Source organism: Pipistrellus hanaki (assembly GCF_964339955.1).
Source record: "Pipistrellus hanaki genome assembly, chromosome: 16".
Lineage (NCBI taxonomy): Eukaryota > Metazoa > Chordata > Mammalia > Chiroptera > Vespertilionidae > Pipistrellus > Pipistrellus hanaki.
In genome coordinates, this window is record NC_140518.1 from 12285805 (window position 1) to 12312226 (window position 26422).

Consider the following 26422-nt stretch of genomic DNA (forward strand, 5'->3'; position numbering starts at 1 on the left):
GAGCAGGTTTTGTCTATCCCACGGTGCTGGAAGGCAACAAAAAATGGGGGCACCCTCACTGTTTCTTTGGAGACCAAGGCTGGGTGGATGGTGATGGTGTTAGGCCCGTGGTTGGCAAACTGCAGCTCGCGAGCCACATGTGGCTCTTTGGCCCCTTGAGTGTGGCTCTTCCACAAAATACCATGGCCTGGGCGAGTCTATTTTGAAGAAGTGGCGTTAGAAGAAGTTTAAGTTTAAAAAATTTGGCTCTCCAAAGAAATTTCAATCGTTGTACTGTTGATATTTGGCTCTGTGGACTAAGGAGTTTGCCGACCACTGTGTTAGGGGGATGGGGCCCTCATAATGGGAGGGGATTGTAAAATGTTGCTGGGAGGACCCTCTGTGTATGTGTATGATGTGGAAGTCTTGGCCAAAAGGACTCCTCTGTTGCATTGTCCTTATTATTTAAAAATAATTATGGCATACAGTCTGTTATGACTGGCGAAAGTCTGTCTTCTCTGTGTCAGCTCAGACTCCCAACCAGAAAATGGTTCCTATGGATAGAACATCACCCATCAAAGCATGGGGTAAGATGAGACCAGAGGAGTAAGCAATACATGCTCACTGAAAAATAAATAAAACTAAAGAAAGGTGCAGAAAATACAAAGGAAAAGTACCCATTCCTAAAAACATAGGTTAATCCCAGTTCCTCTAAGAAATAGGTTAGCTAATGGAAATGTATCTTTCCAAATATTTGCCTTTGCAAATATGTATGTAGATGTGGCTTTAAAAATACAATAATAGCATTTTATACACACACTTTTGTAGCATATATATATAGAGTATGTATGCATATATTAGATGTAGACATATATACCTTTTGTACATACTATTATGGACACTTGTCATAGGTATAAATGTGTGTCATCCTTCTTACTGCAAAGTATTCCATTGGTGGGCATCTCAATCCTCTACTGCAGGGGTCTTCAAACTACGGCCCGCGGGCCACATGCAGCCCTCAGAGGAGTCTGATCCGGCCCGCCAGGTTTTTTGGGCAGTGAGCACAGCCGAGGTGTTACAGTAGGAATTAGTAGTTCATATAGTCCGGCCCTCCAGCTCTCTGAGGGACGGTGATCTGGCCCCCACTTTAAAAAGTTTGAGGACCCCTGCTACTGCCTTAGCCCTTCGCTGATGGATGTTTCCATTTGCTTGCTGTTTATTAAGCATGCTGCAAAGAATATTCCTGTGCCTATATGTTCCATCCTTTGATAATGTTGCTACAAAATGAATTCCTAGAGATGGAAACAGGGCCCATAATATCTATGTCAGATAGCATGTGCATTTTAATGTTTGCTTAACAGGAGTGTCTAATTGTACTCTAAAGAGTTTGGCCACCACAATTCTAAACTCATTTGGGGTGTTAAAATTAGATTATTTTAAGCAAAATGAAATAATCATGGCTCATAAAAATTATAATAATACGTGTTTGTTTTCCCACAAGTCTTTTGGATTTCTCCTTCTTTGGCAAAAAGGACCCTAGCTCAGTGTATATTTCTTATAACTGGGGCAATCTATCTGTTAAATAACTCAGCTTTCTCAGTAAACATAGAAACAGAATCCTGCTCCACATGGAGACTGGCTAGCTTTCCCTTTAACATTAGCCATTCATTTTGTGGAGCACGGATTGAAATAAAGTATAGGAACACTATACCTGTTACCTTATGCAGATATGCACCGCATTGGAAGAGTGGTAAATCCTGTTTGACTATTTCCGTGATTCTCAGCTGTTAACATGCACGAGGAAAGCCCGATAAGCTTGGTAGAAATACACATTTTCAGGTCCATGTAAAAATTTTATATGAGTGGTTTAAATGATCATTGTTCATGGAACAGAGTGTGGGATCAGGGATGGAAGGCGGGGAGGGAAGATGCGTGGGAGGTAATGAACCAAAGACCTTGTATGCAAATATGCATAACCCTTGGACACAGAGAATAGAGTGGAGAAGGCCTGGGGCAGGTGGCAGGGGTGGGCTGGAGGGGGTCAAGGGGGGGGGAAAGGGAACATATATAATACTTTCAACAATAAAGATTTAAAAAAAAACACAATCATTGCTTATGATTTGAATACAGGTGGATCACATTTGGGAAATAACTCAACTACTGGCTAAGATCATAGTTTGTAGTTATAGCAAAATCTAGTTCAGGAATCAGTTGTACCATTTGCTGTGTGATCTTGGCCAAGTTGTTTAACCTCTCTGAGCCCTAGCCCTGGTTTACTCTTCTGTCAGCAAGCTATATTATCTCATTGTCAAGCTTGAATAGACTCTGCAATGGAAGTACTGAGCCTAGAGTAAGTCTCAAATATGTTGGTCATTGTTATTAAGAAAGTTTGATTTATCATAACTACGAACTATGAATACCCTTCTTAGTGGTATCCATTCAAAGGTGAATTCTCCTAGAGCATGTACAGTATGAATTGATTTATAAAATATTCATAATTTCCATGTTCCGGAAACGTGGCTTCCGTGTCAAGCAGTGTCTGTGGCAGCCCCCTTCCATCTCTCCCAGTTTCCCTCCATCTCACATCTCCCTGTTCTTTGCCTATTATTCCTTTCAACCAGTGATTCTGACTTGCCAGATAAACAAAACCAAACTCAGTGCCAGTTTATTTTTTTTTTTTTAAAAAAAAGAGCATCTTTATTATTTCTCCAGGCTGAACACAGCACCGAGCAGAAACGTTTAATACACATATGTCAGTCTGGTGGCTTTGGCACCACCTCTGCCCAGAACAAACTGGTGACAGTCACTCAGTTGTGACCAATCACAGTGCAAGTGAAGCAGGGGAGGGGGAGGGTGGTAAAGAAGGTATCCTGAGATATCTTGGAGCAAACAGTCCCAACACAACATGGCATTCAAAATAAATTACAAAAATTAAATAGTATAAATAAGCTGAAATTTAAGTTAGGAAGAGTCCCAGCGTGTGGGCGTTGGCAACAGCCAGCCCACAGGAGAGGTAGCTGTGGAGGTGACGGGGGTTTTCCAAGGCTCAGGCCCCTGCCTCCTGCTGGTGCACTGAGGTCACTGGTTCCTCGAAGCTGCCAGGCCCCTCAGGCGCTCAGCTCCAGGTCGGTGACGTACTCTTGGACCCAGTCCTCACTGGGGTTGGCACAGGCCTGCCGGCCTCTCTTGGTTATGAAGCTGTGGAGAGGAATGGAAGGGTTACCCCTGGGGAAGTCCAGCAGGGGAACCCTGGGCCCGCCGTGGCCCTCCACCCCACTCTGCTGGGCAGCTCAGGGCCTCCTCCAATCTCAATCCAGAGAGCGGTTCTCACTGACTCAGGGAACCCCTCAGAGGATCCTGCTGCAGCCTCCTCCTTTTCCTCCCTTCCCTCTGGGCTATGCCAGCCCATGCCCTGACTCTGCAAGCCCCTGGCCAGGTCAGGCCCCGCCTCAGAGACCCGGGTCCTGCACAGTGGATAGGACCTCCTGGAGGACGGGGCCCTTCTGTGCCCCTGGGCACTGCCCCCACTTCACACCCTCTCTGTCGCCCCAGGGATGGGCAGGAAGACGGGCACTTACATGACACCAGGGTTGGGACACTGGCTGTTGGTCTCAAAGTAGTCGACGATGAATTTACGTGGAATCTGCCGAGGCGCATAGGTGAAGCAGCAGGCGGTCGGGGTGTCAGCACCAACTGCAGAGGAAGGAATAGAGTGAGCCTGAGTCACAGTTGAGGCGAAAAGGCAAGACCTGAGAGCTAGTCCCTGAGAGGGTGAGGAAGACAGCCTTGCGCAAGGTGTGGGCTGGGAGACAAGGTCACTAGAAAGCTCTGGGCATTTTTGTTTAGAAAAAGCCCTGTCTCTGTCCTTGCTTCCGAATGTACCCTCTTTCTCTTTGAGTCTTCATCCTGGGTGCTGTCTTTCTTTTTGTGGTCCAAGCAGACATCCAAGCAGACTGTTCTCTAATCTCATCTCCCTTCGGGCCATTTTGTCTGATTCAAGTTGCCATATCCCAGCAAGAGAGAAACCTTGTACATAGCTCCTATGGCATCCAAGGAAAGAGCTCTTGGGACCTAGAATGAGTTAGTCCACTGAGGTCACTGGGTTCCTCGAAGCTGCCAGGCCACTCAGGCGTTCAGTAACGAGACTTGGATTCTGTCTCTGGTGAACTCACTTGCTTAGGTCTCTACTTTGCCATCTGTAAGATGGGACTGTTTCTCTCATACCCCACCCTGGCTCTCACATAGGGGACCAGGCTAGTTAACACCCCTTTCATGAAAATACAAGTCTTAAAGAAAAAAAGCAAAGATGCTTTATGGCCCTTTAAGAAGTTCTATTATTTTCTCGGAGGCTCTCAAGACCACAAAAAAAGATGGTTGTGGTCTGACCGTGGCCAGAGAGCAGGGACACCCAGTGCAGCAGCACACACTCACCTGGTACAGAGAAGACCTGGCTGCAGAGGGCCATGGTGCAGAGGAGGACGGCCAGGGCAGCTCCGGAGACCTTCATGATGCTGAGCAGATGGGCTGTGGGCTCGCTTGTCAGGAGAGCAGAGATGGGAGCAGGCACTCACTGCTGGCTGCGTCCTTCTGCTTTGTGAAGCCATCTCCCCTGCTCTTTATAGGCAGCCCTGTGGATGGGGAAATGGAATCCCGGGTGAGGTGGGAAATTCTTAAGCATAGGCTGAGTGTTGCACAACTCAGGGTCCTGGGTAACCACAGGGGTTCAGGATATCCAAGAATAGCTTCTCTGAGCTGTAAGTCTGAGCCCACAACTCATGACCGGTTCTGGTTTCTTGTGAGGAAACGGTTTCCCCCGAGAGCAGGAGGGGACAAGAGTGTCTTCACTCCGGGCTATTTTTAGCTGGTCCCTTTCCATAGAAGCTATACGTGAACTCTCCAGCCCGTGCAGCCCACAGGGCTGAAACGTATGTGCTTCCTCAGCCGCTCAACCACTCAGATGGGGTAGACGTGGTGGTGTTGTGGAGGGAGGCACAGCCTCGCTTGGGTGCAAGAAACAGAAGTCAGGAGTCCCTGCTAGAGGACTGGAAAGGATGAGGTCATGGTTCTGTCATTTGTCCACTCATCTAACACTCATTGAATGACTAGGGTCAGTGGGTTAAATACTAGTGGAGGATCTTCTAATAAAGAAACATTAGAAGTGGGTGTTAATATGTCAGGAGCCTAAAAATATATCTGGTAACTTGGAGAACACATTTCTAGGAAAGCGTTCTAAAGAAACCAACCCAAATATGGGAGCATCTTCAAACATGAACATATATCTGACCGAGCATCATTTATAGCTCCAAGATGAGGAGACCCAAATGTTCCTCCGTCAGAAATGATCAAGTAAAATATGGTATATCCACTGGCTTGTTTATTATTAAGTCCTTAATCTGAATGGAGTGTAATAGAATAATATCAGTTACAAAAATGTAAGATGACTTCTGGCTTGTTTAGCTCAGTGGAAAGAGCATAGGCCTGTAGACTAAAGGGTTCTGGGTTCAATTCCAGTCAAAGGCACATGCCCGGGTTGCAGGCTTGATTCCCAGTGTGGTGCGTGCAAGAGGCAGTTGATCAATGATTCTCTCTCATCATTGATGTTTCTATCTCTCTTTAAAAATGTAAGATGGGGAGAGGGGAAATGTAAGATGAAAAATTGTACAAATTGTAGAAGAGGAAGAATTATATAAATATTTACACACATATGATAAATATTGTAACCATATATATGCATATGGTAGGCATGGAAAAAATAAAAAAGCATTGGATTTAAATGTCCCAATGCTGCAAAAGTACTTATATCTGTGTGAGAAAGATCTATGGGTGAATAATATTCTTTTTTTTCTTCTAGTTTCCTCATTTAAAAAATATATTTTTATTTATTTCAGAGAGGAAGAGAGAGAGAGATACAAACATCAATGATGAAGGAGAATCATGATCAGCTGCCTCCTGCATGCCCCACACTGGGTTCTGAGCCCACAACCCAGGCATGTGCCCTGACTGGGAATTGAACCATGATTTCCTGGCTCATAGATTGACACTCCACCACTGAACCACACCAGCTGGCCATTTACTCAGTTTTTTAATGTGAACATGTTCTACCTTCCTAGTCAGATCACAAATTCACAAACACATTTTGTTTTAAAACATTTACAGCAACACTGGTTGGAAAGTAGGTTGTTGTCGATTGTTTCATTTTAATTTGAGAGAAATATACCAAGTTTCTGTCCAGTGGCCTTTGCTAAAACAAAGTCTTCATTTCCATGTCTCCAAACTATTTTAAGGAACATGTACAATATTTGCATAAATAATGCCAAATTCAAAGCAGTTTTCTTATTCTTTTTGATTCATAATGTCAGCAGTGTGAAAGGGCCTGCTTTCTCAGTCAGGACTGTACGGTTTTTCCTTCTCCCTTCTTTATTATTTTATTGTTACATAATGAAACGGCATAAATGACATTTTATAGTGAGAAACAGATTTAGTTCTTTTTAATGGTCTTTGTCCTCTAGATGCCCCTGGTCTACTGGAAAGCAGGTAGAACATATATAAACAGGTAACCTCAGCACCTGGAAGGAAGTGCTGAGACTCCTGGGGGGAATAAATGAGAGGAGGAAGAAACACTGGCCCCCTTGGGAGGGCTGAGGAAGGCTTCTTGAAAGGGATGGACATTTGCCCTAACCGGTTTGGCTCAGTGGCTAGAGCGTCAGCCTGCAGACTCAAGGGTCCTAGGTTTGATTCCAGACAAGGGCATGTATCTTACCTTGGTTGTGGGCACATACCCAGTGGGGAGTGTGCAGGAGGCAGCTGATCTATGTTTCTCTCTCATTGGTTTCTAACTCTCTATCCTTCTCCCTTTCTCTTTGTAAAAAAAAAAAAAAAAAAATCAATAAAATATATTTTAAAAGAAAGAAAGAAAGGGATGGACTTTTGGTTGGGTCTTGAATGCTACACAGGATTTGAACGTACATGGATGGGGTAGGCAGGGGTCTAGCTGATGCAGTCACAGGTGGACAATTGCTGACTCAGAAGGAGAGAGCCGTCAGTGTCAGTGCACACGGGTGGAGCACATATGGACGATGGAGCTAAATTGAGGCCATGTCAGAGGGCTTAGAATCCCCCCCAAAGAGGCTAGAACAATGGAGGAAAACAGACACAAGCAAAGTGAGACCACACCTTAGGAATTCTGTCCCTCATGTGACTGTAGAGTTCCCTCTCTGAAAACATGTGGGCTGTGTTTCTGTCCCATCCCGGTGATTGCTAATGCTGGTCTTGAGGGAGGTGAGGACAAGACAAGATCAGGACAGTGGCTTGCTTCACTGAGGCTTGAGCATCCAGGTGTCATCCCTTGTTACCGTCAGTTCCGGAAAACTGAGTCTATCACTTGTTTCATAGGAAACTCTAGGTCACAGACAGTGCCTCCTCCTCACACCACCTCCTCTGCCCAGTTGATACCCTCAGTTGATAGTCTGAATGGTGTTCCCTCCTTTACTTCTTGGGGAAACCCCTTTCGTACTCGTGATTCGGTGTGTGAGAGCTGGCTTCTGTGAGTTGGGCAGGGCAAGAAAAAGGAAATGGAAAGTGCTGAATCGGCCCCTTTCTGATAATGGACTCTTATCATCCACTCCATGATTACAGCTCTTACCATGTTGCATTATATGCATTATTTATGTAATCTTTCCCTTTAAAAAATGTAGACCGTGTCCTGTTGACGTCAAACCAAATTCATACCATGTTGCATTAGTGGATTTAAATCAAATCCTAGCACATGATATTTATAACATGATGAATTTTCTGTCATAGGATCTATTTCTTATAATTTTGTTTATTTTAATAAAGGTGATTTATTGAATATAAAATTCTATTTTAGTAATAATATGTGTAAGATTTCCCCCTATCAGTCCTAAAACCAGGAAATAGCCCTTTGTCTTTTTTTTTAACTCAAATTGGAAAATAATGTACTTGTATGCAAAGTGTATACTTTGCATGTGTTGAATGAATAATGTGAGGGAGCCTTAGGATGATTGAATTGGTTGTGAAGGGTCTTAGAAATTTCCTAGGTGGAAAATTGATGTTAGGGGAAATGATTAGCCCAGGATCACACAGATAGAATTGGTCAGTTTTATATGTCACTGTCTGCCATCATTTAGCAATGTATCTCCAGTGATAACCACAACGCCTGGCACATAGTGGAGCTTAATAAAAATGTGGTGAACGAATGAACAAATCGCTGATTTAATTACCAGCATGTGTTATGTCCTCGTCCCACTCTGGAGTTGAAATACTTACAAGAGGGAAAGGTCAGAAAAGCCATGGAGTCAAGGTCTTGATCTTTGGGGATCAATCAAGGTCTCTCAGGCAGTGGTGGCAGAAAGTAGCCAGTCGCCAACGCGGGGGATCCTCGGCACGGAGGGGCTTGGTTTGTGCCCTAGATTCCTGGCTCATTCCAGCTCTGTGAGGCCCCCTCTCAGTCCCGCAGAGCACCCCAGCTTTGAGTACAGGGAATTCTGGCTGAGCAATTCACATTCTGCACCATCACTGCCTTGCCTCATTGCTTCCCTGGCCCTGGCCCTGCTGGATTGGTTCCCTTTCTGTTTCTGGCCCTGCAGTTGCACTTCCCTGGGTGTCAATCTCAGCTCTCTCCCTTTGGCACTGGGGGCTCCATGGGTGGCTTCACTAATATTGATGCTCCTGTTTGGTCCAGCCTCAGCCTTCTTTTTTTGGGTGTGGCCCCGCGTCAGGTGGCGCCAGGTGTGGCTCCACCTTTCCTGTAGGTTGAAACAAGACCCTGGGCCCCTTTCTAGCATCCTAGAGGGACAGTGTCTCTATGCAGCCGCCTCCCTCTGCTTTTCTGCCTTGAGTCCTTATCCTGCTCCTCTGGCCATTTTTTTGGTATGTATATAATAGATCAAGGCATACATCTGGGCATTGGATTAGATCCTTCTCCCTGTCCCTACTTCTCCTCTGCATTCTCTACTCAGTAAAAGGCTTTCCCTCCTACCAGCTCCCAAGCTAAAAACCTGGGAGTCACTTTTGGCTAGTCCCACCCCCTTTTCCTCCTCCGCCTACAATGGTTCCCCCTTCCTTATCTGTGGTTTCACTTTCCTTGGTTTCAGTTACTGCTGGTCAATCATGTTGCAAAATATTAAACGAAAAATTCAATGACAAAAAATTCGTAAGTTTTAAACTGCACACGGTCCTGCTCCATCCCACTGGGGATGTGAATCCTCGGCGCCGTATACACTGCCTGCCATTAGTCACTTAGCAGCCATGTCAGTTATCAGAGTGATTGTTGGTATCAGTGTGCTTGTGTTCAACTAACACTTATTTTGCTTAATGTTGGCTCCAAAGTGCAAGAGTAATGACGCTGGCAGTTGGGATAAGCCGAAGAGAAGCTCTGAAGTGCTTCCTTTAAGTGAAAAAGTATGTATGTAGTATAGGCAAAATCACACAGGGGCTGGCAAAAAAGAGGTTTACAGTTGTGAGGACACGGAACACAGTTTACTCATATTATGTACTAGAGGCCCGGTGCATGGATTCATGCACTGGTGAGGTCCCTTGACCTGCCTGTGGGGATCAGGCTGAAACTGTCTGACATCCCCCAAGGGGTCCCGGATTGTGAGAGAGTGCAGGCCAGGCTGAGGGACCCCACCGGTGCCCGATCAGGGTCTGGGAGGAACCGTGGGAGGGCTCCAGGCCATGTCTAGCTCGTCTTGCTCAGTCCCGATCAGCAGGACCCCAGCAGCGAGCTAACCTACAGGTTGGAGCATCTGCCCCTTGGTAGTCAGTGCACATCATAGCAACTGGTCCAACAGTTGAACAAATGATCGGACACTTAGCATATTAGGCTTTTATTATATAAGATTTATCCATATGAACAACTAGACTAAGTATATGTAGGGTAGTATTGCCTGAGACTTTAGGCATCCATTGTGGGACTTGGAATATGTCCTGTGAGATAAGGAGAAACTACTGTATCCATTCACTGACTCTAATGAATTTTTAAATTAAGTGTATTTGCTTCTCACTATCCCCACGGCCACGGTCTTAGGTCATGCCCCCCTCCTTTCTCCCCGAGACAGCTCTAAGAGTGTCCTGTCAACTGGGGTTTCTTCCAGTTTGCCTCTCAAGGCTGTCCCATCATCACACAGCATCCGAAGTGACTTTGCTAAAGTGCAAATCAGTCTCTGTCTCTCTCTATTGAAAATCCTTCAAATACTCTGAGTTGTTTCCAGCATGAAACGGAAGCTTCTTCATGACCTGACCTCTGCCTTCCTCTTTGGCCACATCGCTTGTCACCTTCAAACTTCCTGGAAATCAAGACTCAGCCCCTGAATGCTGTGCAATTCCTTAAAAGTACAGGTCTCTTTTCTGCTTTCTAAGAATGAGGTGTCAACTTGGCACAGCACATTTTCCCCTTCTTGTGAATCACAGGGCAGAGTGAGTAATACAAATATTGGTACATCCTATGACAGTTGCAGAGATTAATATTTAGAACAAATAAGGAAAACCACTATTTCATTCCCTTAACTTTCTAAGGAAAAGAGAGAAAGCCATGGATTCCGCTGTTTAAAAGACATGTAATATGTAAAACTGAAAGACATTTTACTTCATATTTATAAAAACTTTGGCTATTAAGCTTTTTTAAAATACATATATTTTTATTGATTTCAGAGAGGAAGGGAGAGAGAGATAGAAACATCAATGATGAGAAAGAATCATTGATCAGCTGCACCCCCACCCCCATCCCCCACATGCCCCTCACTGGGGATCGAGCCCTAAACTCAAGCATGTGCCCAGACTGGGAATCGAGCCATGACCTCCTGGTTCCTAGGTCAACACTGAACCACTGAACCACTGTGGCCAGGCAGGTGTTAAGCTTTTAACATAAATTTGTAAGAAGCACATTTTCCTTCTCTGATTTACTTATATTCTGGAGCCAGACCTCTTTGGCTCATTTCCAAATCTATCATGATTAGCTGTGTGTTCTTCAATAGATTACTTACCTGTCTGTGCTTCCGTTTCCTGAAGTGAAACTGAAGAATATGCTAATTAATCGGAGAAAATACTAATAGGACCAAATACATTAGCATCTATAAGAGAATTAGAACATCGCTGGCTCATAGCAAGTACTATGTATTAGTTACTATTATCATTACTACTGAATATTTCAATTAATCTACTTCATGTATTTTTTAAAGTGCAGGCCTCTTGTTCTTTGCCTGAATAATCCCCTCCCCCCTCTTTTTCTGGCTAATTATCCTTCAGTTTCAGAGAAAAGTTAGAACAATCTGAATGGACTGACCTAAGTAACATAATGGTTAAAGATAAATTTTGGCATAAAATTTTGGTATATCCATGCAATGAAATATCATGCATGCTAGTTTGGAATCACTCCAAGTTGACACCTCATTCCTAAAAGGCAGAAAAGAGACCTGCACTTTTAAGGAATTACATGGCATTCAGAGGGCCGAGTCTTGATTTCCAGGAATTTGTTTTTAATGACAGGGAAGAATATAAAGTAACAATATTAAAATATATTAACTCAAGAAAGACAATTAAGTATCACTCATAAAATGCAAAACTACATACAGAATGCTAAATAATTTTTACTTTCTTATGATTTCCCATATTTTCTAAATTTTGTACAGTTATGTATATTTGCTATTGAAAACAAAGCAAACTAATAAAAAAATTTACATAACATTTTGGGGAAGGCTTTTTTTAAATTAAAATATATTTTATTGATTTTTCACAGAGAAGAAGACAGAGGGATAGAGAGTTAGAAACATCGATGAGAGAGAATCATCGATCAGCCGCCTCCTGCACACCCGCTACTGGGGATGTGCCCGAAACCAAGGCACATGCCCTTGACCGGAATTGAACCCGGAACCTTCCAGTCCGCAGGCCAACGCTCTATCCACTGAGCCAAACCGGTTTCGGCAAGGAAGGCTTTTTTTAACACTTCATCACTTTCCGAATGGAAGAGGGTGTAAAAAAAACTCAATAAATTGCTACTAATTTACTTTCCTCTCTTGCTGGATGTTCCAGCCTGGAAAGAGCTAGAAACAGGCATAAAGGCATTGTTTGAAGGAAGTGAAGAACACTGAAGGTGTTTTTGAACCTGTCACTGCCTTCCACTCTTGACCGCACAGGGGCAGGCTGTGGTGGGTGTCGACGGCCCTTTCCACTTTAAGAAGAGTGGGGCTGGCTGGCTGAGGGGTGGAGTGTGGCCGCCCTGATGAATTGCTTCAACTAGTTTACTCTCCTCCAGACCCCGTCTTGAGCCCTGCACTTTGGATAATGGTGTCCTTGTTTCTACAATCCCATTCCCTGCAAGTGACTTGGCAACCATATTGGCAAAACCAAAGAATGTTACTACTTCTTGGTTTGTTATGTTGGCAAAATGGCCATGTATTCCATCTTGCTATGGATTTCCAGTCTCATGAGTTGCTTACAGGGGATTCTCTAGTTCTAGGCATTCCACTTCCTTGTGACTAGCGCTCTTGGCTTCAACACTCACTGGTCTCCCCAACACTCATGCATCTCAGCCCTCTTTTTCTAGGAGAACGCAGATCATCAAGATAGTCCACCTCTGTTTCCTGCTCCTCAGCAGCTTTGCAGTCTCTTCTGAGAAGTTGATACCTTCAGAGGTGCCCTACCTGTGCCCTCTCAGAGGGTCACACCTGTACAGGAAGTTGGTCCTCTATGGGCCTGTGGTCCTACCACACATCCTGTGTGACCTTGAGCCAGTCTTTTGACTGCTTTAGGTTTTGTTACCTAGATTGGTATCTGATAAGACCATGGACATGGATGTGCTGGGGGAAATGAAAAGTATCAGGGCCTTTGGAAGGTCCTATTCCTGCTGGGGTTGCCAGTCTAACAGAGACTGGCTAACAGAGACTGCCTGCAGCTAACAGAAACTGGGAGGACAGATGATGACAAAACTGATGTGAAAGTGCCCAGAATGGAGCTATGAGCTCAGTGCCAGTTAAAGTTACAGAAGGAGAAAGCTCTGTGTTCCCATAAGTGAGGGGAAGTGAAAAGTTTCACTGCAACAGGAGAGTGGGTGACCCCCTGAATGCATTTGGAACTCCCTGGAGCCATGCTCAACTCCTGCTATCATTTCTCACACCCATGAGCTGTGGAAAGAGTGAGCTCTAAAATAGTACCCCTTAAATAGCACCACTGGGTATGTGGCTTGAGGGTAGGCAGTGGAAGAAGGGGAATCACCCCATCAGAGCTGGGGAATCACATTTTGAGTAGAATGCCCACTTCATTCTTACTTCACTTAGATAAGTGGAGTTCACATCCTGAGTCCTTGTTACCTATCACACCCCCTCCCATTAAAACTGGTAGTTTGGGCTGCCTCTGGGCATTTAGTAAACAGTATTTATTCAACATCTATTGAGTACACAGAGAGAGGCATAACATATTCTGCACCAAGGAGCTCACTCTCCAGTGGAGGAGGTGATCAGACAGATGTTTCAGGTGATCTGATGGTGGTAGCTCAGGAGCTGTGGGAACACAGAGGGAGGTGCAGAATTCATTTGGAGGAGAGGTCAGGGAAGGCTCTTTAGAGAAGATGAGCACTTTCCTGCTGTGTATCTGAGAGGCATTTGCTATCATTCTCTATCACCTATTGCTTAGAAATGGCCTCAAAGGATAAATCTTGGTGGCCATGTTGATTTAGCTAAATATATTAATACAAGCCCTTTGTGCTCTTGGGTGTTGAATTTCTCTAGTGTGAACACAACATTATCCTTGGGACCTTCATGAACAAAACATTTTTCCTCCATGAGCCAAAGGTCAAATCAAGGCTAAGAAGCAAGAGTCAACAAACTCATTGTGTGGCTCCAAGCAGACTCATCACCCATTCTTATCTATCATCATTCTCCTAGTTCCCCAGAGCAGGTATCTTCAAGGTCCCTCCAACAGCTTGAAGATCAGCACACCCCACTCCCTTAGACAGAGGTCTCCACAGCAAGGGCTCCTCCTCGGCACACAGTGGGATTTAGACTTGGTTTGGAACTACGCGTGTGCAGCGAGGGAAGCTCTGACATTTTGTTCCTACCTCTGATGTGACACTTACTTTATTCTATCGCATGGGATAGTTATTTCTGTCCCAATAAATAAATTCTTATTTCTTTCTTTCCTTTTCTATTATGGGTCCAAGTGAACCTACTGGAACCTTTGCTTTTTTTTCCTCTTTTTTTTTTCCCTTCTGTCCCCTCTTTGTTCTAGGACAGACTGACCCAAACTCCTGTCCTGAACTCAGCCCTAATAAGATGGTTCTTTGTGTGTACCATAGTCCCTTTGTGTTCACATTCAATATTTGGGACAACCATGGGAAAAGTAAGTGGCTTTTAGAGGCAGAAGAATCGCATTGCAATCTTGGCACTGCCCCTTAAGATTGTGGCCTTGAAATTATCAGTGAACTCTCCTCTGTTCTTCGATCTTTATTGCCTCCGGGAATGACCACACCCCTGCTCAGGGCCAACGTAGGCTTTGATGTTACGTGTATAAGGCAGCTTGCCCAGGGTCTGGCGCCGAGTGCCTGCTCCGTAAGTAGGTCAGTGTCCTGCTGGGCCCTCTGCACATTCAATGCTGGACTCTTTATGCCCAAAGAAACATATAAGGCCACCCAGCCCTGCGGGAGGTCCCAGAATCTGACATGGAGTTCGAGTTCCCCTTTCTTTTTTGGGGCCCGGCCTGTGGCAACTCTGGAAGGACTGACATGAAGCTCCTGGAGGTGACAACCACCAAGAACAGCATGGTTGCCTTGTCTGCACGTCCCTTCTCGCAAGTGTGAATGCTGCACCCTTCCTCTCGGGTTTACAATTATCTTCTTGGTCTTGGTCACTGCCGTTGGTGTACCACTTCCCTCGAGGGTGCAGCCCGCTTCTCCCCTCCTCCTCCTCCCCCTTCTTTCCACCATGATGACATCGCCCCGGGGAAGTGAAGCTGGGCAGAGCTCCTCACTCTCAGCTAGCTTCAGTTTCCTCATCGGCACCATGACGTCATCTCTACCCTGGAAATTCCACTGGCCCTCCGGTGCTCCCACCTCTGTTCCAGTCCCCAGAGTTCCTATAAAGAGGGGGTCCCAGCTCAGCATCAGCACAGAACACAGTCGGGATCTGAAGCTTCTGGGCACTTCAGTCTCAGCTCCGGGAAAGCCTCTTCCTTCTCTGCCAAGACCATGAAGCTCTGTGTGACCGTCCTCTCTCTCCTCGTCCTCGCGGCTGCCTTCTGCTCTCCAGCGCTCTCAGCACCAAGTAAGTCTGTTGTTCCAGCTACTGCTTCTAGAGCCCACTTTTCCAGGTGGGGCTGGTCCAATAGCAGCATCTGGGGATGGGACATAGGGGAGATTTTTAAGTAGCCTGCTGCTAAATGTAGTGTCTACTAGACACTCGGTAATATTCCAGTTTCTGTTTTCTTAAGAAACAGTAACCAGGAGACTTGTTCAAGAAGTCTCTCTCTGTGTCTTTGTTTTTCATCTGTTAAATGGGGTTAGATGTGTGCTCTGAGACCCAATCCAGCGCCATTATCTTCTCTGAGGACACTATGTTCAGAAAAAGACTCTACTCAGGGTGGATGGGATTTGACAAGGGACCATATTTGGGCTCGAATAGCTCCACAGAGAACCCCTTGAATATCCATAACTAAAAGCCAAAGGAGCAGCATTTTATAGAGCTCTGATCTCACCTTGGCCTTCCTTTCCAGTGGGTTCTGACCCTCCTACCTCCTGCTGCTTCTCCTACATCCAGCGGAAAGTTCCTCGGAACTTTGTGGAGGATTACTACGAGACCAGCAGCCTTTGCTCCCAGCCCGCTGTGGTGTAAGTATCAACTTCTGGCCTTCTCTGGAGCGCAAGGGCAGGACAGAGAGAGGATCAAACAGGAGGGAGGCAGGCCTGAGGACTGAAGCCCTCCCAGAAAGGAATAAGGCACAAGGTCATGAAGTCACCTGTTGAGTCAGGAGGAGTCTGGGAGGAAATCAATGGAAAAGATTCAGGGGGAGGACATTTCAGGGGAGGAAATTAGCCAGATGCTAGAAAACTAGGGAAAGTAAAAAATATGACGGGAATGTGGGCTGATTCTTAAATCACGCTTAGAAAAACACATAGAAAAGTTATTGCTATGGGGCACTAGGGAATGAATGGGGGGAGATAGTCATGTTGATGATAAAACTCATTGGTTCCTAATCTGGGAACCAAATTAGCTGAGGCCACAGCTAAATCCAGGGTGGAAGTTACAAGGAATCTGTTTCCAGAGCCACCCAAGAAGGGTCTTTCTACCCGCTAGAGCTGTCCAGCATGAACTGTGGTCAAGCAGGGGGAGACAGCTACCACAGACAAGGTCCCATTCGGTTCTAATCTATCCATTCCTCCTTCCGCAGATTTCAAACCAAAAAGGGGAGACAGATCTGCGCCAACCCCAGTGAGCCCTGGGTCCAGGAGTACATTAATGACTTGGAACTGAACTGAGCTGTTCCAGGCACAGGGGCAAGTCACCTGAGCCTGATGCTTCTCCTTGAGACCCACCTTCTCCACCTTCACCACTTCTCTCAGTAGTCCCTGTTCCGTCTCTCAATTTAATTTTTATTATGTGCTGTTATTGTTATTGTATTTTTATTATTTGTGTTATTTTCATAATTTATGTTGGTTTTGCCAAAGGACACATGTCCCCCGTGGGGATGGTCCACAATCATTTTCTCTGCTATTGCGGATACATGGGTAATGCAGTCGATGCCATGTGTGTTTTCATAATAAAACTTAAAATATATATATACGGACAGTTTCTTTGTGTTTTAATTTGGTCTGGTGCAAAGGGACTTGCCTGGTGTTTCTAATAGGGACAAACTACCATTTCCAAACACTATAAGAATGAGCAATTACTGAGGACTTCATATGGGCTAAATGCGCTAAAGACATGATCTCACTAAATACTTTCACCAAGGAATTTCAACACCCTTATGAATTTGGGACTCTTACCTCCAACTTCACAGATAGAAAACAGAGGCTCAGAGGTGATGTGACTTGCTAAGGCTTTGTAGGTCTATTTGGAGAGCACCAGGAGGGGATGATCCAAAAGGACAGCTGTGATGCTAAGGGTTATCTCAGCATCTGGTAGAGAAGTTGTAAATAGCAGCAGCAGTATGATATAGAGGCAAGACGAGGTAGTTCAGAGTTATAAAAATGGGCCTCCGTCGCTGAAACCGGTTTGGCTCAGTGGATAGAGCATCAGCCTGCAGACTGAAGAGTCCCAGGTTCGATTCCGGTCAAGGGCATGTACCTTGGTTGCGGGCATATCCCCAGCAGGGGGCGTGCAAGAGGCAGCTGATTGATGACTCATCGATGTTTCTAACTATCTCCCTTCCTCTCTGTGAAAAATCAATAATATATATATATTTTTAAAAATGGGCCTCCGTCATTTATTATCAGCATATCACTAAGAAAGTCGTCTTGCCAACTGGGCCTCAATTTTTACACCTGTAAAGTGGGGGCAATATTATCCACTTAGAGGGACTATTATAAGGTTATGAGAGGCCCAATGCACAGATTCGTGCACCCTCAGCCTGACATCCCCTAAGGATTCCCAGATTATGAGAGGGTGGTTCTTGGGTGACAACCCTGGAACTGGGCTCCCTACTCTCTGATTCCAGGTGTGTCATCCGAGAACTGCAGTTGCCAAGTCGCTGCTGCACGGCTGTTCCTGCGTGAAGCGTCTGCCCCCTGGTGGTCATTGCGTATCATAGCTACCAGTTGGGTGTCAGACAGTAGACGGGTAGGATGGCTGCTTAGGCTTTTATAGATGTAGATTGTAAAGCACCCATCACAGGGTCTGACATCGGGAAGATTCTCTCTTTCCCGCTCCGAGCCTAGCGTTTTCACTTACAATGGGCATTGTGTCTGTCTTCCTAGTGCCATGCTGTGGATTAGATTAGCTAGTGAATCCGCTCTCTAAACCCAAAGCCAAGGCGGAGTGTTGTCATGAGGACAGGAGAAGAAGTCAGATTTGGTTCTGGAGCATGAGGGGAGTAACCTTCAGTAACCCTTCAGTCAAACCATTACTTGAATCGGAACAGGGCTCTGAGATTGAATTACATGCACCATCAAGCTTTGATCTACAAAACACGGGATTGTCATCTCTTAAAGCTGGGAGGAACCTCTCAGACGGTCTCATCCAACCCTCTCCTATCGATAGTATGAAAACTGAGGGCCAAGGACTGAGAAGAGAGTTGCTAAAGGCCACCCAGCAAATGGGTGACAGAGCAGAATTCCAGCCAGTACCATGTCCCAGGGTACTGTGACTTTTCTGTGCTCCCTGTGACATGTCTCTGTGGTACCAAAAAGGACAACTCACGGTGAAAGGAGGGTAAAGAGGGCAACCTCGTAAAACATCTGAGAGTTTTCAGTCCAATGCAAAAGCAGAACTGGGACTCCACCTCTCTGGGGCCAAATAAACACAATCCCCTTCTTTGCCCGGCCCTCAGCCATCCACCTCCCAGAGCCCCACTAGGAACCTCCTTTGGATTCCACATGGTCTGAGAGAAGGAGGTTGGGGGCAGAGCTGATCCGAAATGGTGTGAGAAGAGGCTAGCAAACAAAGAGCCTGACTGGTCTTGGCTTCTGCTTTCCATCTGCCTAGATCTGAGCTATTATCCCATATATGAGTCACTAGCCATAAGTGGCTATTTACATGTCAATTAAATTTATAATTCGGTTGCACTAGTCATATTTCAAGTACTCCCTGGCCACATGTGGCTAGTGGCTGGCTCCCTGATGGACAGCAAAAATATAGAACATTTCCATCATGGCAGGAAGTCCATTGAATGGCACTGTCCTAGGCCCTAAAGAGAATGAATGGAGGAAGTTGGGGTGGCTTGAAAGGTTATGGTACATGTGGTCTTTGGCTAAAGATACTCAACCCTATTTTGAGGGAAGTGGTTGAGTGGGTGACCCCCAAGCCTGAGACAAGGTATAGATCACTAGGCAGGCCACCCAAGTGTCCACATCCTAATCCCCAGAACCTGTGAATAGTACCTTATACTAGTATGACAAAAAGGTTTGCAGATGTGATCAAGTTAAGTATTTTGAGAGGGAGAGATTATCCTAGATTATGTTTTTGTGCCCTAAATGTAGTCATAAGTGTCCTTAAATGAGGGGGCAGAGAAAGATTTAATGACAGAAGGCAAGAAGGCAGTGTGACAATTGAAGCAAGATGCTACGCTGCTGGCTTTGCAGGTGGAGGAAAAGGCCAGGAGCCAAGAAATGCCAAGAATGCAGCGGGCGAAAAACCAAGGAAGTGGTCTCTCTCCTAAAGCCCCAGAGGGAAAGCAGTCCTGTTGACGCCTTGATTTCAGCTCAGTGGAACAGATTTTGGATTCCTGACCTCCAGAACTTGAGAATCAAATGTGTGCTGTTTTAGGATATCAAGTTTGTAGTATTTTTTTTTTTTAACAGCAGCAATAGGAAGTTAATACAATCACTAACCAAAGAGTCACTGCCAGTGGCTCCCTCCGGCTCAGTGTGGAAGGTAATGGAACATTCTAGAAAGTGAGACAAAATACCCTGAAAGAGAAACCCAGGATGAAGTGGACACATTCCAAGGTGATGGACTATAATGGGGTGACCCATCTCAAGAGGTGGGTCTGCATCAGCAGCTGAAAACGAAGACTGAGGCTTTAGGAAGGGCACGAAACCCATCAGCCAGGTGGAGAGGCAGCCTGCCTCTTCTGGAGACTCCTATGACCCTCGGAGGATGGGGGTGGGGAGAGCTTGAATTCCTGCCTGGAAGATTGTATCTTCTCGTTTGTCATAGGAAGTCTAGAGCAGAGCTGTGGCCTGTCTCTGACTTTAATATTAGAGAGGGGGCAGGGGCAGGGCCCCCTCTGGGTCTCTCCCTCACAGTGGAATCTTTTTCATCGACACCTCCCTGCCCCTGAGCAAATTACAAGGGGGGAACTCAATCCCCCAGAAGCTGCAGGAGACCTGGGTACTCTCTTGAAGAAATGCTTCATCTGGGAATTATTAACAAAAGCATGGAGTCCTCTGGGTAGGGCCATGTGGGACTTCACCGGTTGCACAATATGAGACTTAGTTTTTTTTCCTTGGTTTTCTTTTCATAAAACTTCCTTTTCTTACCCTGAGGCCGGGGAGCTGGTATCTCCTTCTTGACTTTACAGTTGAGGTTTCTCTGGGTTTCTGGGAAGAGGCCTGAGCCAGAACAGGGGCAGAGGCTGCTGCTGCTGGAGCAGCTGCTGGAAGTCAGGCCTGTGTTTTTCTCTTCTCTCGCAGTGTCTGCCTCCCCCAGTCCTCTTTCCCCACAGGAGGGAGTCTGCCTCCTGCTCTGGTTTATGCAAACTCTTGTCCTCTCCCTAGCTCACCCCCATCCAGAATCTTCAGGAACAATCCCGGGGCAGGCATCTTCCTCCCGGGTGGCCAGGAGCTGAGCAAGCAGAAGCAGGGACCAAGGGTGCAGCTTGAGCTGGGATGTTGAAAGCTAGATGGTCTTTCACTTGTAACCTATTTTATTGGTGTAATCTCTCTCTCTCTCTCTCTTACTACATGTTTTGTATTTAGAAAGGTTTATAGTTTTGTTGTAATAGTTATCTTATACTAAGACCTTTAAGTATTACCTTTGCTCCCTTCTTTTTTGTGCGGATAGTTATCTATAAGTGAACTACTATGAGTAATGGACATAATAAAATTAGCTAACTTCCACCCCTTCCCTGCTCCCCCCCAACAGCAACAACTTTCTTCTAGATTGTCTTGATTCAGGGTGAACACTTCATAAGTTATATAAATGTCTAATCACTCTGTTGTACTTCTGAAACTAATATTGTTTGTCAACTGCAACTGAATAAAAAAAATCAGGAAAAAATTGTCTTGATTATTGTTGATTTTTAGGATTTTCATGTAAGTTTTAGTATTAGTTTATGAATTTTCATTTAACAATCCTTCTAAGATTTCCATTGGAATTACATTAAATTTCAATTTCCGGAAAACTCATATCTTCATGATTGTGAATCTTCTAATCCATGAACACCATATATGACTCTGTTTATTAAGATCTTTTCAAATTTTTTCTTAGTAACATTATGTAGTTTTCTGAATATAATTTATTAGATTTAAACCTAGGTAATCAATGGGGTTTTGGATGATACTGTAGAGGCATTTAAAATTTTATTCTTCAAGTGTAAGACTTAAACGCCTTTAACTAGTCTCTCCTCTCCTCAGGCATCTGCGAGCACCAATGCCGAGCAGGCAGGGCCAGTGGGCAAGGAGAACAGTGCATCAGCGAGGGCTGAGGTCATGTCTGCTCCCCCATGATTCAAACAGGTAAGCCTTTTTTTAAATTTCCATTTACTTATTTTTAATTTTACGCTTACAGTTTACGTTCAATATTATTGTGCATTGGGTTCGCGTACACAGCATAGTGATTGGACAGTCATATTCTTTACAAAGTGTTCCCCCCTAATATTTTCAGAACCCAGCAGCAGGTAGGGTTGGACTGGGTTTTGTAATACTAGAGGCCTGACACTGGTGGGGTTTCCCAGCATGGCCTGTGGGAATCGGGCCAAAACCGCAGTCCAACCCTGCCTGCTGCTCCTGCCGCTCTTGCTCATCCCAGCCCCTCTGCGCCTGCCACAGACTCTCTCCCAGTCAGTCCTGATCTGGAGAGGCTTGCGCCTCCTCAGTGGAGCTTGCAAACCATGAGCCCTGCGCCTGGCATCGCCCTGAGGAGGGGAGGGGAGAAGGGGGCTGGATGTGATTGGGCCCTCCAGGTGAGCAGTGGGACACCCTTGCTGGCCCAGGATCAGTATCTGTCTCCCCAACTCTCCTCCACTGAGGTTCGTGCTGGTTGTCTAGAACCATCTGGCAGCTGCTTTTATATTTTTTCTTCCTTGTGGAGATTCTAGGGAGGGGAAGTGCTTGAGGCTGACTTCCCGGAGGCCAGCAGTGCTGTCAGGATCCTGATGGCGGCACTCGTCCTTGGGTGTCTGGCCGTTCTCTGGAGATTGGACCTATAGGACTACTGAGGGAGGGAGTGGGTGCCACAGGGCTGGTGGGCCCCTGAACGGTGCTCCTGCTGTGGGAGCGCACTGACCACCAGGGGGCAGCCCCTGCATACAATGTCTGCCCCTGGTGGTCAGTGTGCATCATAGTGACTGGTCATTCAGTTGTTTGGTCGCTTAGGCTTTTTATTTATATAGACTAGAGGCCTGGTGCACGAAAGGCACATGTGGGGTCCCTAGGCCTCCTGTGGCTATTCTATAACTACCAATTTGTACTTCTTAATCCCCTCACCTCTTTCACCCAATCCCCAACACCTCCAAATAGGTAAATCTTTACTTCCTTCCACCCAGGCCTGCCCAGGGAGGTATTTCTTTCTTTCTTTTTTTTTAATTTATTTTATTTTTTTAAATATATTTTATTGATTTCTTACAGAGAGGAAGGGAGAGAGATAGAGAGCTAGAAACGTCGATGAGAGAGAAACATCAACCATCGATCAGCTGCCTCTTGCACACCCCCTACCGGGGATGTGCCCGCAACCGATGTACATACCCTTGACTGGAATTGAACCCAGGACCTTTCAGTCCACAGACTGACGCTCTACCACTGAGCCAAACCGGTTTTGGCCAGGGAGGTATCTTAACACAAAAGTTTAAGAAACCGTAAAATACTGAATATATTTTAACTTTTCACTATTTAGCAACAATCATAATTTTATATGAGTTTTCACTTTTAAATCACACACATTTTAAAAACAACTTCAGTCGAAACCGGTTTGGCTCAGTTGATAGAGCGTCGGGCTGCGGACTGAAAGGTCCCAGGTTTGATTCCGGTCAAGGGCATGTACCTTAGTTGCGGGCACATCCCCAGTAGGGGGTGTGCAGGAGGCAGCTGATCGATCATTCTCTCTCATCGATGTTTCTAACTCTCTATCCCTCTCTCTTCCTCTCTGTAAAAAATCAATAAAATATATTTTTTTAAATAAAAAAAATAAAAACAACTTCAATTGTATTTATGAAACGTTTACTTGTTTCTAGGGAATGCTTCAATAATCCTTTACGACGAGCTGGCATCCCCAGAGAGGGAAGAGAGAGAAAAGCAACCTCTGTGCCCAGTCTTTTCAAACACACTATTTTACTTAATCTTGAGAGCTTTGCTGATGGGGCCTCTATCTTACAGATAAGGAAACCGAGGAATGAATCAAATGCTTTCTTCTGTGCTCACCTCGCCCTGATTCCTCGCTACCCTCTAAGTCCCTTGGATCACGCTGTACATAGTGACACCAGGGCTGTCATACCTAACAGTGTCCCAATTTGCTCTAATGCTCAGTGTCCTCCTCAAGGGAAAGCAGAGCCTGAGCACAGACAGGCTCAGGAGCAAAGCCTGCAATGGTGCTAGCTCCATTGCGCCATCTGCTGGCTGTCACCACCCAGTGCATGACCCACATGGCAGAACTAGCCAGAGGTGTACATGCAAAAGTGTAAATCTCACTATTGCGTTTAAACTCCATTAACATCCTTTGGCAAACATAATTACTTGTCTTGCAAGCACTTAGAAACTGGGTCTCAAAGAGGTTATGTGCTCATTACACATCAGGCAGCTAATAAATGTCAGGTCTCTTCACCTACTAAGCCAGAACACCTCCCCAGCACACCATGCTGCCTCCCTCAATGATGTAATTGCGAGGGAACATTATCCACATTGTTCTGTAGTTTCCTTCAAACCATTCAAACTATAAGGGAAATACCCGATCCAGCATCTTTGCATAGAGTGAACACTAGGTGTGTCCTAGTGTGATAGCTGCTGGCCATACTGGGACTCATTTTCATAGCCAACTTCCTCACTTGGGACCATTGCTTCCTGCTCAGACCCATCTTTCCCTGTTCTCTGAGAGGCCAATGAGAGCAAGTAAGCTCTATTCTAATGAGGTTTCCTCCCAAACCCCCTTCCTTTCCCCTAGTCAGGCTCACAGAGCCCCATCCTGAGGCACCCAGACAGGAGGCCACGGGGCTTCTGACTGGGGACAGCTATTATGGGGCTGTCATCATTTCCCTGGTTCATGGGGAGACATGGCTGCTAGCTCCACAGAGACTGGGCAGCAGAATGAGTTTTTTGGTTTTGTTTTTAAATATATTTTATTGATTTCAGAGAGGGAGAGAGAGTGGGAGAGAGAGAGAGTGGGAGAGAGAGAGAGAGATCAATGATGAGAAAGAATCATCATTTCGCTTCCTTCTGCATACACCACCCTGGAGAACAAACCCACAACCCAGGCATATGCCCTGACCGGGAATTGAGCTGTGACCTCCTGGTTCATAGGTAGACCACTGAGCCATAGCTGGGCCAGAATGAGGTTCAAAGTCACAAAGGCCTGATTGAAACCCTGGCCCCTCCTTTTCCTAGATCCGTGGTTTTGTGCCAAATCCCACAACCTCAGAGTCTCATTCAAAAATGGGGATAATAAAAGGGGAGGTCCTGGGTTCGATTCCAGTCAAGGACTCATGCAGGAGTCAACCAATCGATACGTTTCTCTAACACTGATATTCCTATCTATCTTTCCCTCTCTCTTCCACTCTAAAAATCAGTGTAAAAATATCCTCGGGTGAGGATTAAAAAGAAGAAAAAAAAAAAGATAAAAATCCATGCTTATTACAGAAAATGTCAAAAATACAAACGAAGCCCTAAAAAGAAAATAAAAATAACAGGGGAGAGGGGTCCCCTAAGGAATAATCAGAAGTGCAGACGGAGACTCGTGTGTCAGAGCTGCTTCTCCTCAGGCTCCTTGGTTTGCAATAAACACAGAAATGTCTGGATTTGAGGCAGCTCTGGGAGCTGGGTTTTTGTTGTTTGTTTGTTTTCTGCCCATGTTAGCATCTTAGCTTCTCTTTTATTTTAAAATTTCATTTTAAGATTCAAAAGAATTTGAAATAACAGAGAAGGCCCTCCCCAGAGCGCATGCTGGGATAAATGAGCTCCAGGAGTGCAGAGGGCCCCCCAGCAGCAAACAGCCCTGACCTTTCACCCCAGGGGGCCGCCCCTAATCCTCACTGTCTTGAACAGGTGTGGGAAAGACAGGCTGACCTGAGCTTCCTCCTGGAAGGAGGCCGGCAGGGACCTTTCCCAGGAGGTGGCAGTGGTGGAGGGGACCTGGGAGCTGAGTCTGTGGTCTCTACAAGCGATGGCTGAGGGGTTGCCATTCTCAATCCAGGTTTCCAGAAGCTGGAGGCGGTCAGATAACCCGAGGCAGGCTCCTCTTGGGAGAGGCCGGTTAGTTGTGCCCAGAGGGAGTTCCACATCCTGCCCGTCTAGCGGCCTCACTCCCTCAGTGAGTCCGACCGCCCCCCCCCCCCCTGCGGGCACGGGAGGGTGTGTGGGTCCGGCCCGGCAGGAGGAAGGTCCGTGCCAGGGCCACGGAGCAGAGAGGGACGCGCGGGCGAGCCGGGGCGGCGGCCATGGGCATCCGCGGCTGATGCACTACTCTCTCCAGTCGCTCCAAAGCCTCCTGTTAGTGACTCCATCCCACACTCCGATCCCCTCCTCAGCTGGCCCTGGATGAAGATGCACATGGCCAAGAGAGGACTGGGCCCTCTCATGAATTCCAGTCTTGACCCTGTCCAAATGCTGTAGCCCCTCTCCGCACAGCATCCTCCAAGCTCGTCAAGGTCCTTAAAAACAAACACCACTGGGAGACACTGCACAGTCGGGGCTAAAAGCAGTGCGGGCTTCTGGGTAGATCCTCCAACAGAAAAAGGCTGTTATGCAAAGACTAGGGAATCACAAGTCTAGAGTCCAATTCCAGCAGGGTACCAGGGTTCACTTGTGGCTGAATGTGGGTCCCGCCTCCAGCCCCATTGGTTGAGGTTGGGCGTGGGTCCTGCCCCTCAAAAACCATTGGCTGACATTGGCAGTGGGTCGGCCCCCCCTCAGCTACCATTGGATGAGGTTGGGAGTGGGTCCCGCCCCTCAACTACCATTGGTTGATATTGGAAGTGGGACCCGCCCTTCAACAACCATTGGGTGAGGTTCAAAGTGGGTCCCGCCCCTCAACACATAACAAAATTTATCATCATAACCATTTTTATTTATTTTTTGAAATATATGTTTTTCTTGATTTGAGAGAGGAAGAGAGAAGGAGGGGGAGATAGAAACATCAATGATGAGAGACAATCAGACTGGCTGCCTCCTGCACACCCCCTTCTGGGAATCATGCCTGCAACCGGGCCCATCATAATAATGTTTAAACCTATAGTTTAGTGGTATTAAATTCATTCACATTGTTGTATAGCCATCACCATCACCCATCCCCACTACTTTTTATCTTGTAAATTTGAAACTCTATACCTATTAAATAATAACTCCCCATTCTCTCCTCCCCACCAGCTCCTGGCAAACACCTTTATACTTTCTGTCTCTGTGATTTGACCTAAGTAC

General features: G+C 46.0%; 2 protein-coding genes across 2 annotated transcripts; one reads left to right on the plus strand and one right to left on the minus strand.

Moving 5' to 3' along the window:
* Positions 1-2643: 2643 nt before the first annotated feature.
* Positions 2644-4910, minus strand: LOC311611027 (C-C motif chemokine 3-like). The gene is made up of 3 exons (XM_084862713.1): positions 4411-4910; positions 3558-3672; positions 2644-3177 (listed from the first exon to the last, which is right to left on the minus strand). Exons 1-3 carry the CDS (start codon positions 4484-4486, stop codon positions 3087-3089), a joined length of 282 nt encoding a protein of 93 aa, XP_084718839.1. The 5' UTR covers positions 4487-4910; the 3' UTR covers positions 2644-3086.
* A 9993-nt stretch (positions 4911-14903) lies between these two features.
* Positions 14904-16762, plus strand: LOC311610512 (C-C motif chemokine 4). Its single transcript, XM_084861846.1, has 3 exons — positions 14904-15251; positions 15700-15814; positions 16375-16762. The coding sequence occupies exons 1-3, from the start codon at positions 15176-15178 to the stop codon at positions 16460-16462; spliced, it is 279 nt and encodes a 92-aa protein (XP_084717972.1). The 5' UTR covers positions 14904-15175; the 3' UTR covers positions 16463-16762.
* Positions 16763-26422: the final 9660 nt, after the last annotated feature.

What these genes read in the sequence shown, in the direction of transcription:
- LOC311611027 (XM_084862713.1), bottom strand. Translation starts at nt 4,486, where the DNA reads ATGAAGGTCTCCGGAGCTGCCCTGGCCGTCCTCCTCTGCACCATGGCC. An exon ending in CCAGGTCTTCTCTGTACCAG is followed by an intron (nt 3,673 to 4,410) that starts GTGAGTGTGTGC and finishes CTTCCTCTGCAG; the next exon opens with TTGGTGCTGACACCCCGACC. An exon ending in TGTCCCAACCCTGGTGTCAT is followed by an intron (nt 3,178 to 3,557) that starts GTAAGTGCCCGT and finishes TCCTCTCCACAG; the next exon opens with CTTCATAACCAAGAGAGGCC.
- LOC311610512 (XM_084861846.1), top strand. Translation starts at nt 15,176, where the DNA reads ATGAAGCTCTGTGTGACCGTCCTCTCTCTCCTCGTCCTCGCGGCTGCC. An exon ending in TCCAGCGCTCTCAGCACCAA is followed by an intron (nt 15,252 to 15,699) that starts GTAAGTCTGTTG and finishes CTTCCTTTCCAG; the next exon opens with TGGGTTCTGACCCTCCTACC. An exon ending in TGCTCCCAGCCCGCTGTGGT is followed by an intron (nt 15,815 to 16,374) that starts GTAAGTATCAAC and finishes CTCCTTCCGCAG; the next exon opens with ATTTCAAACCAAAAAGGGGA.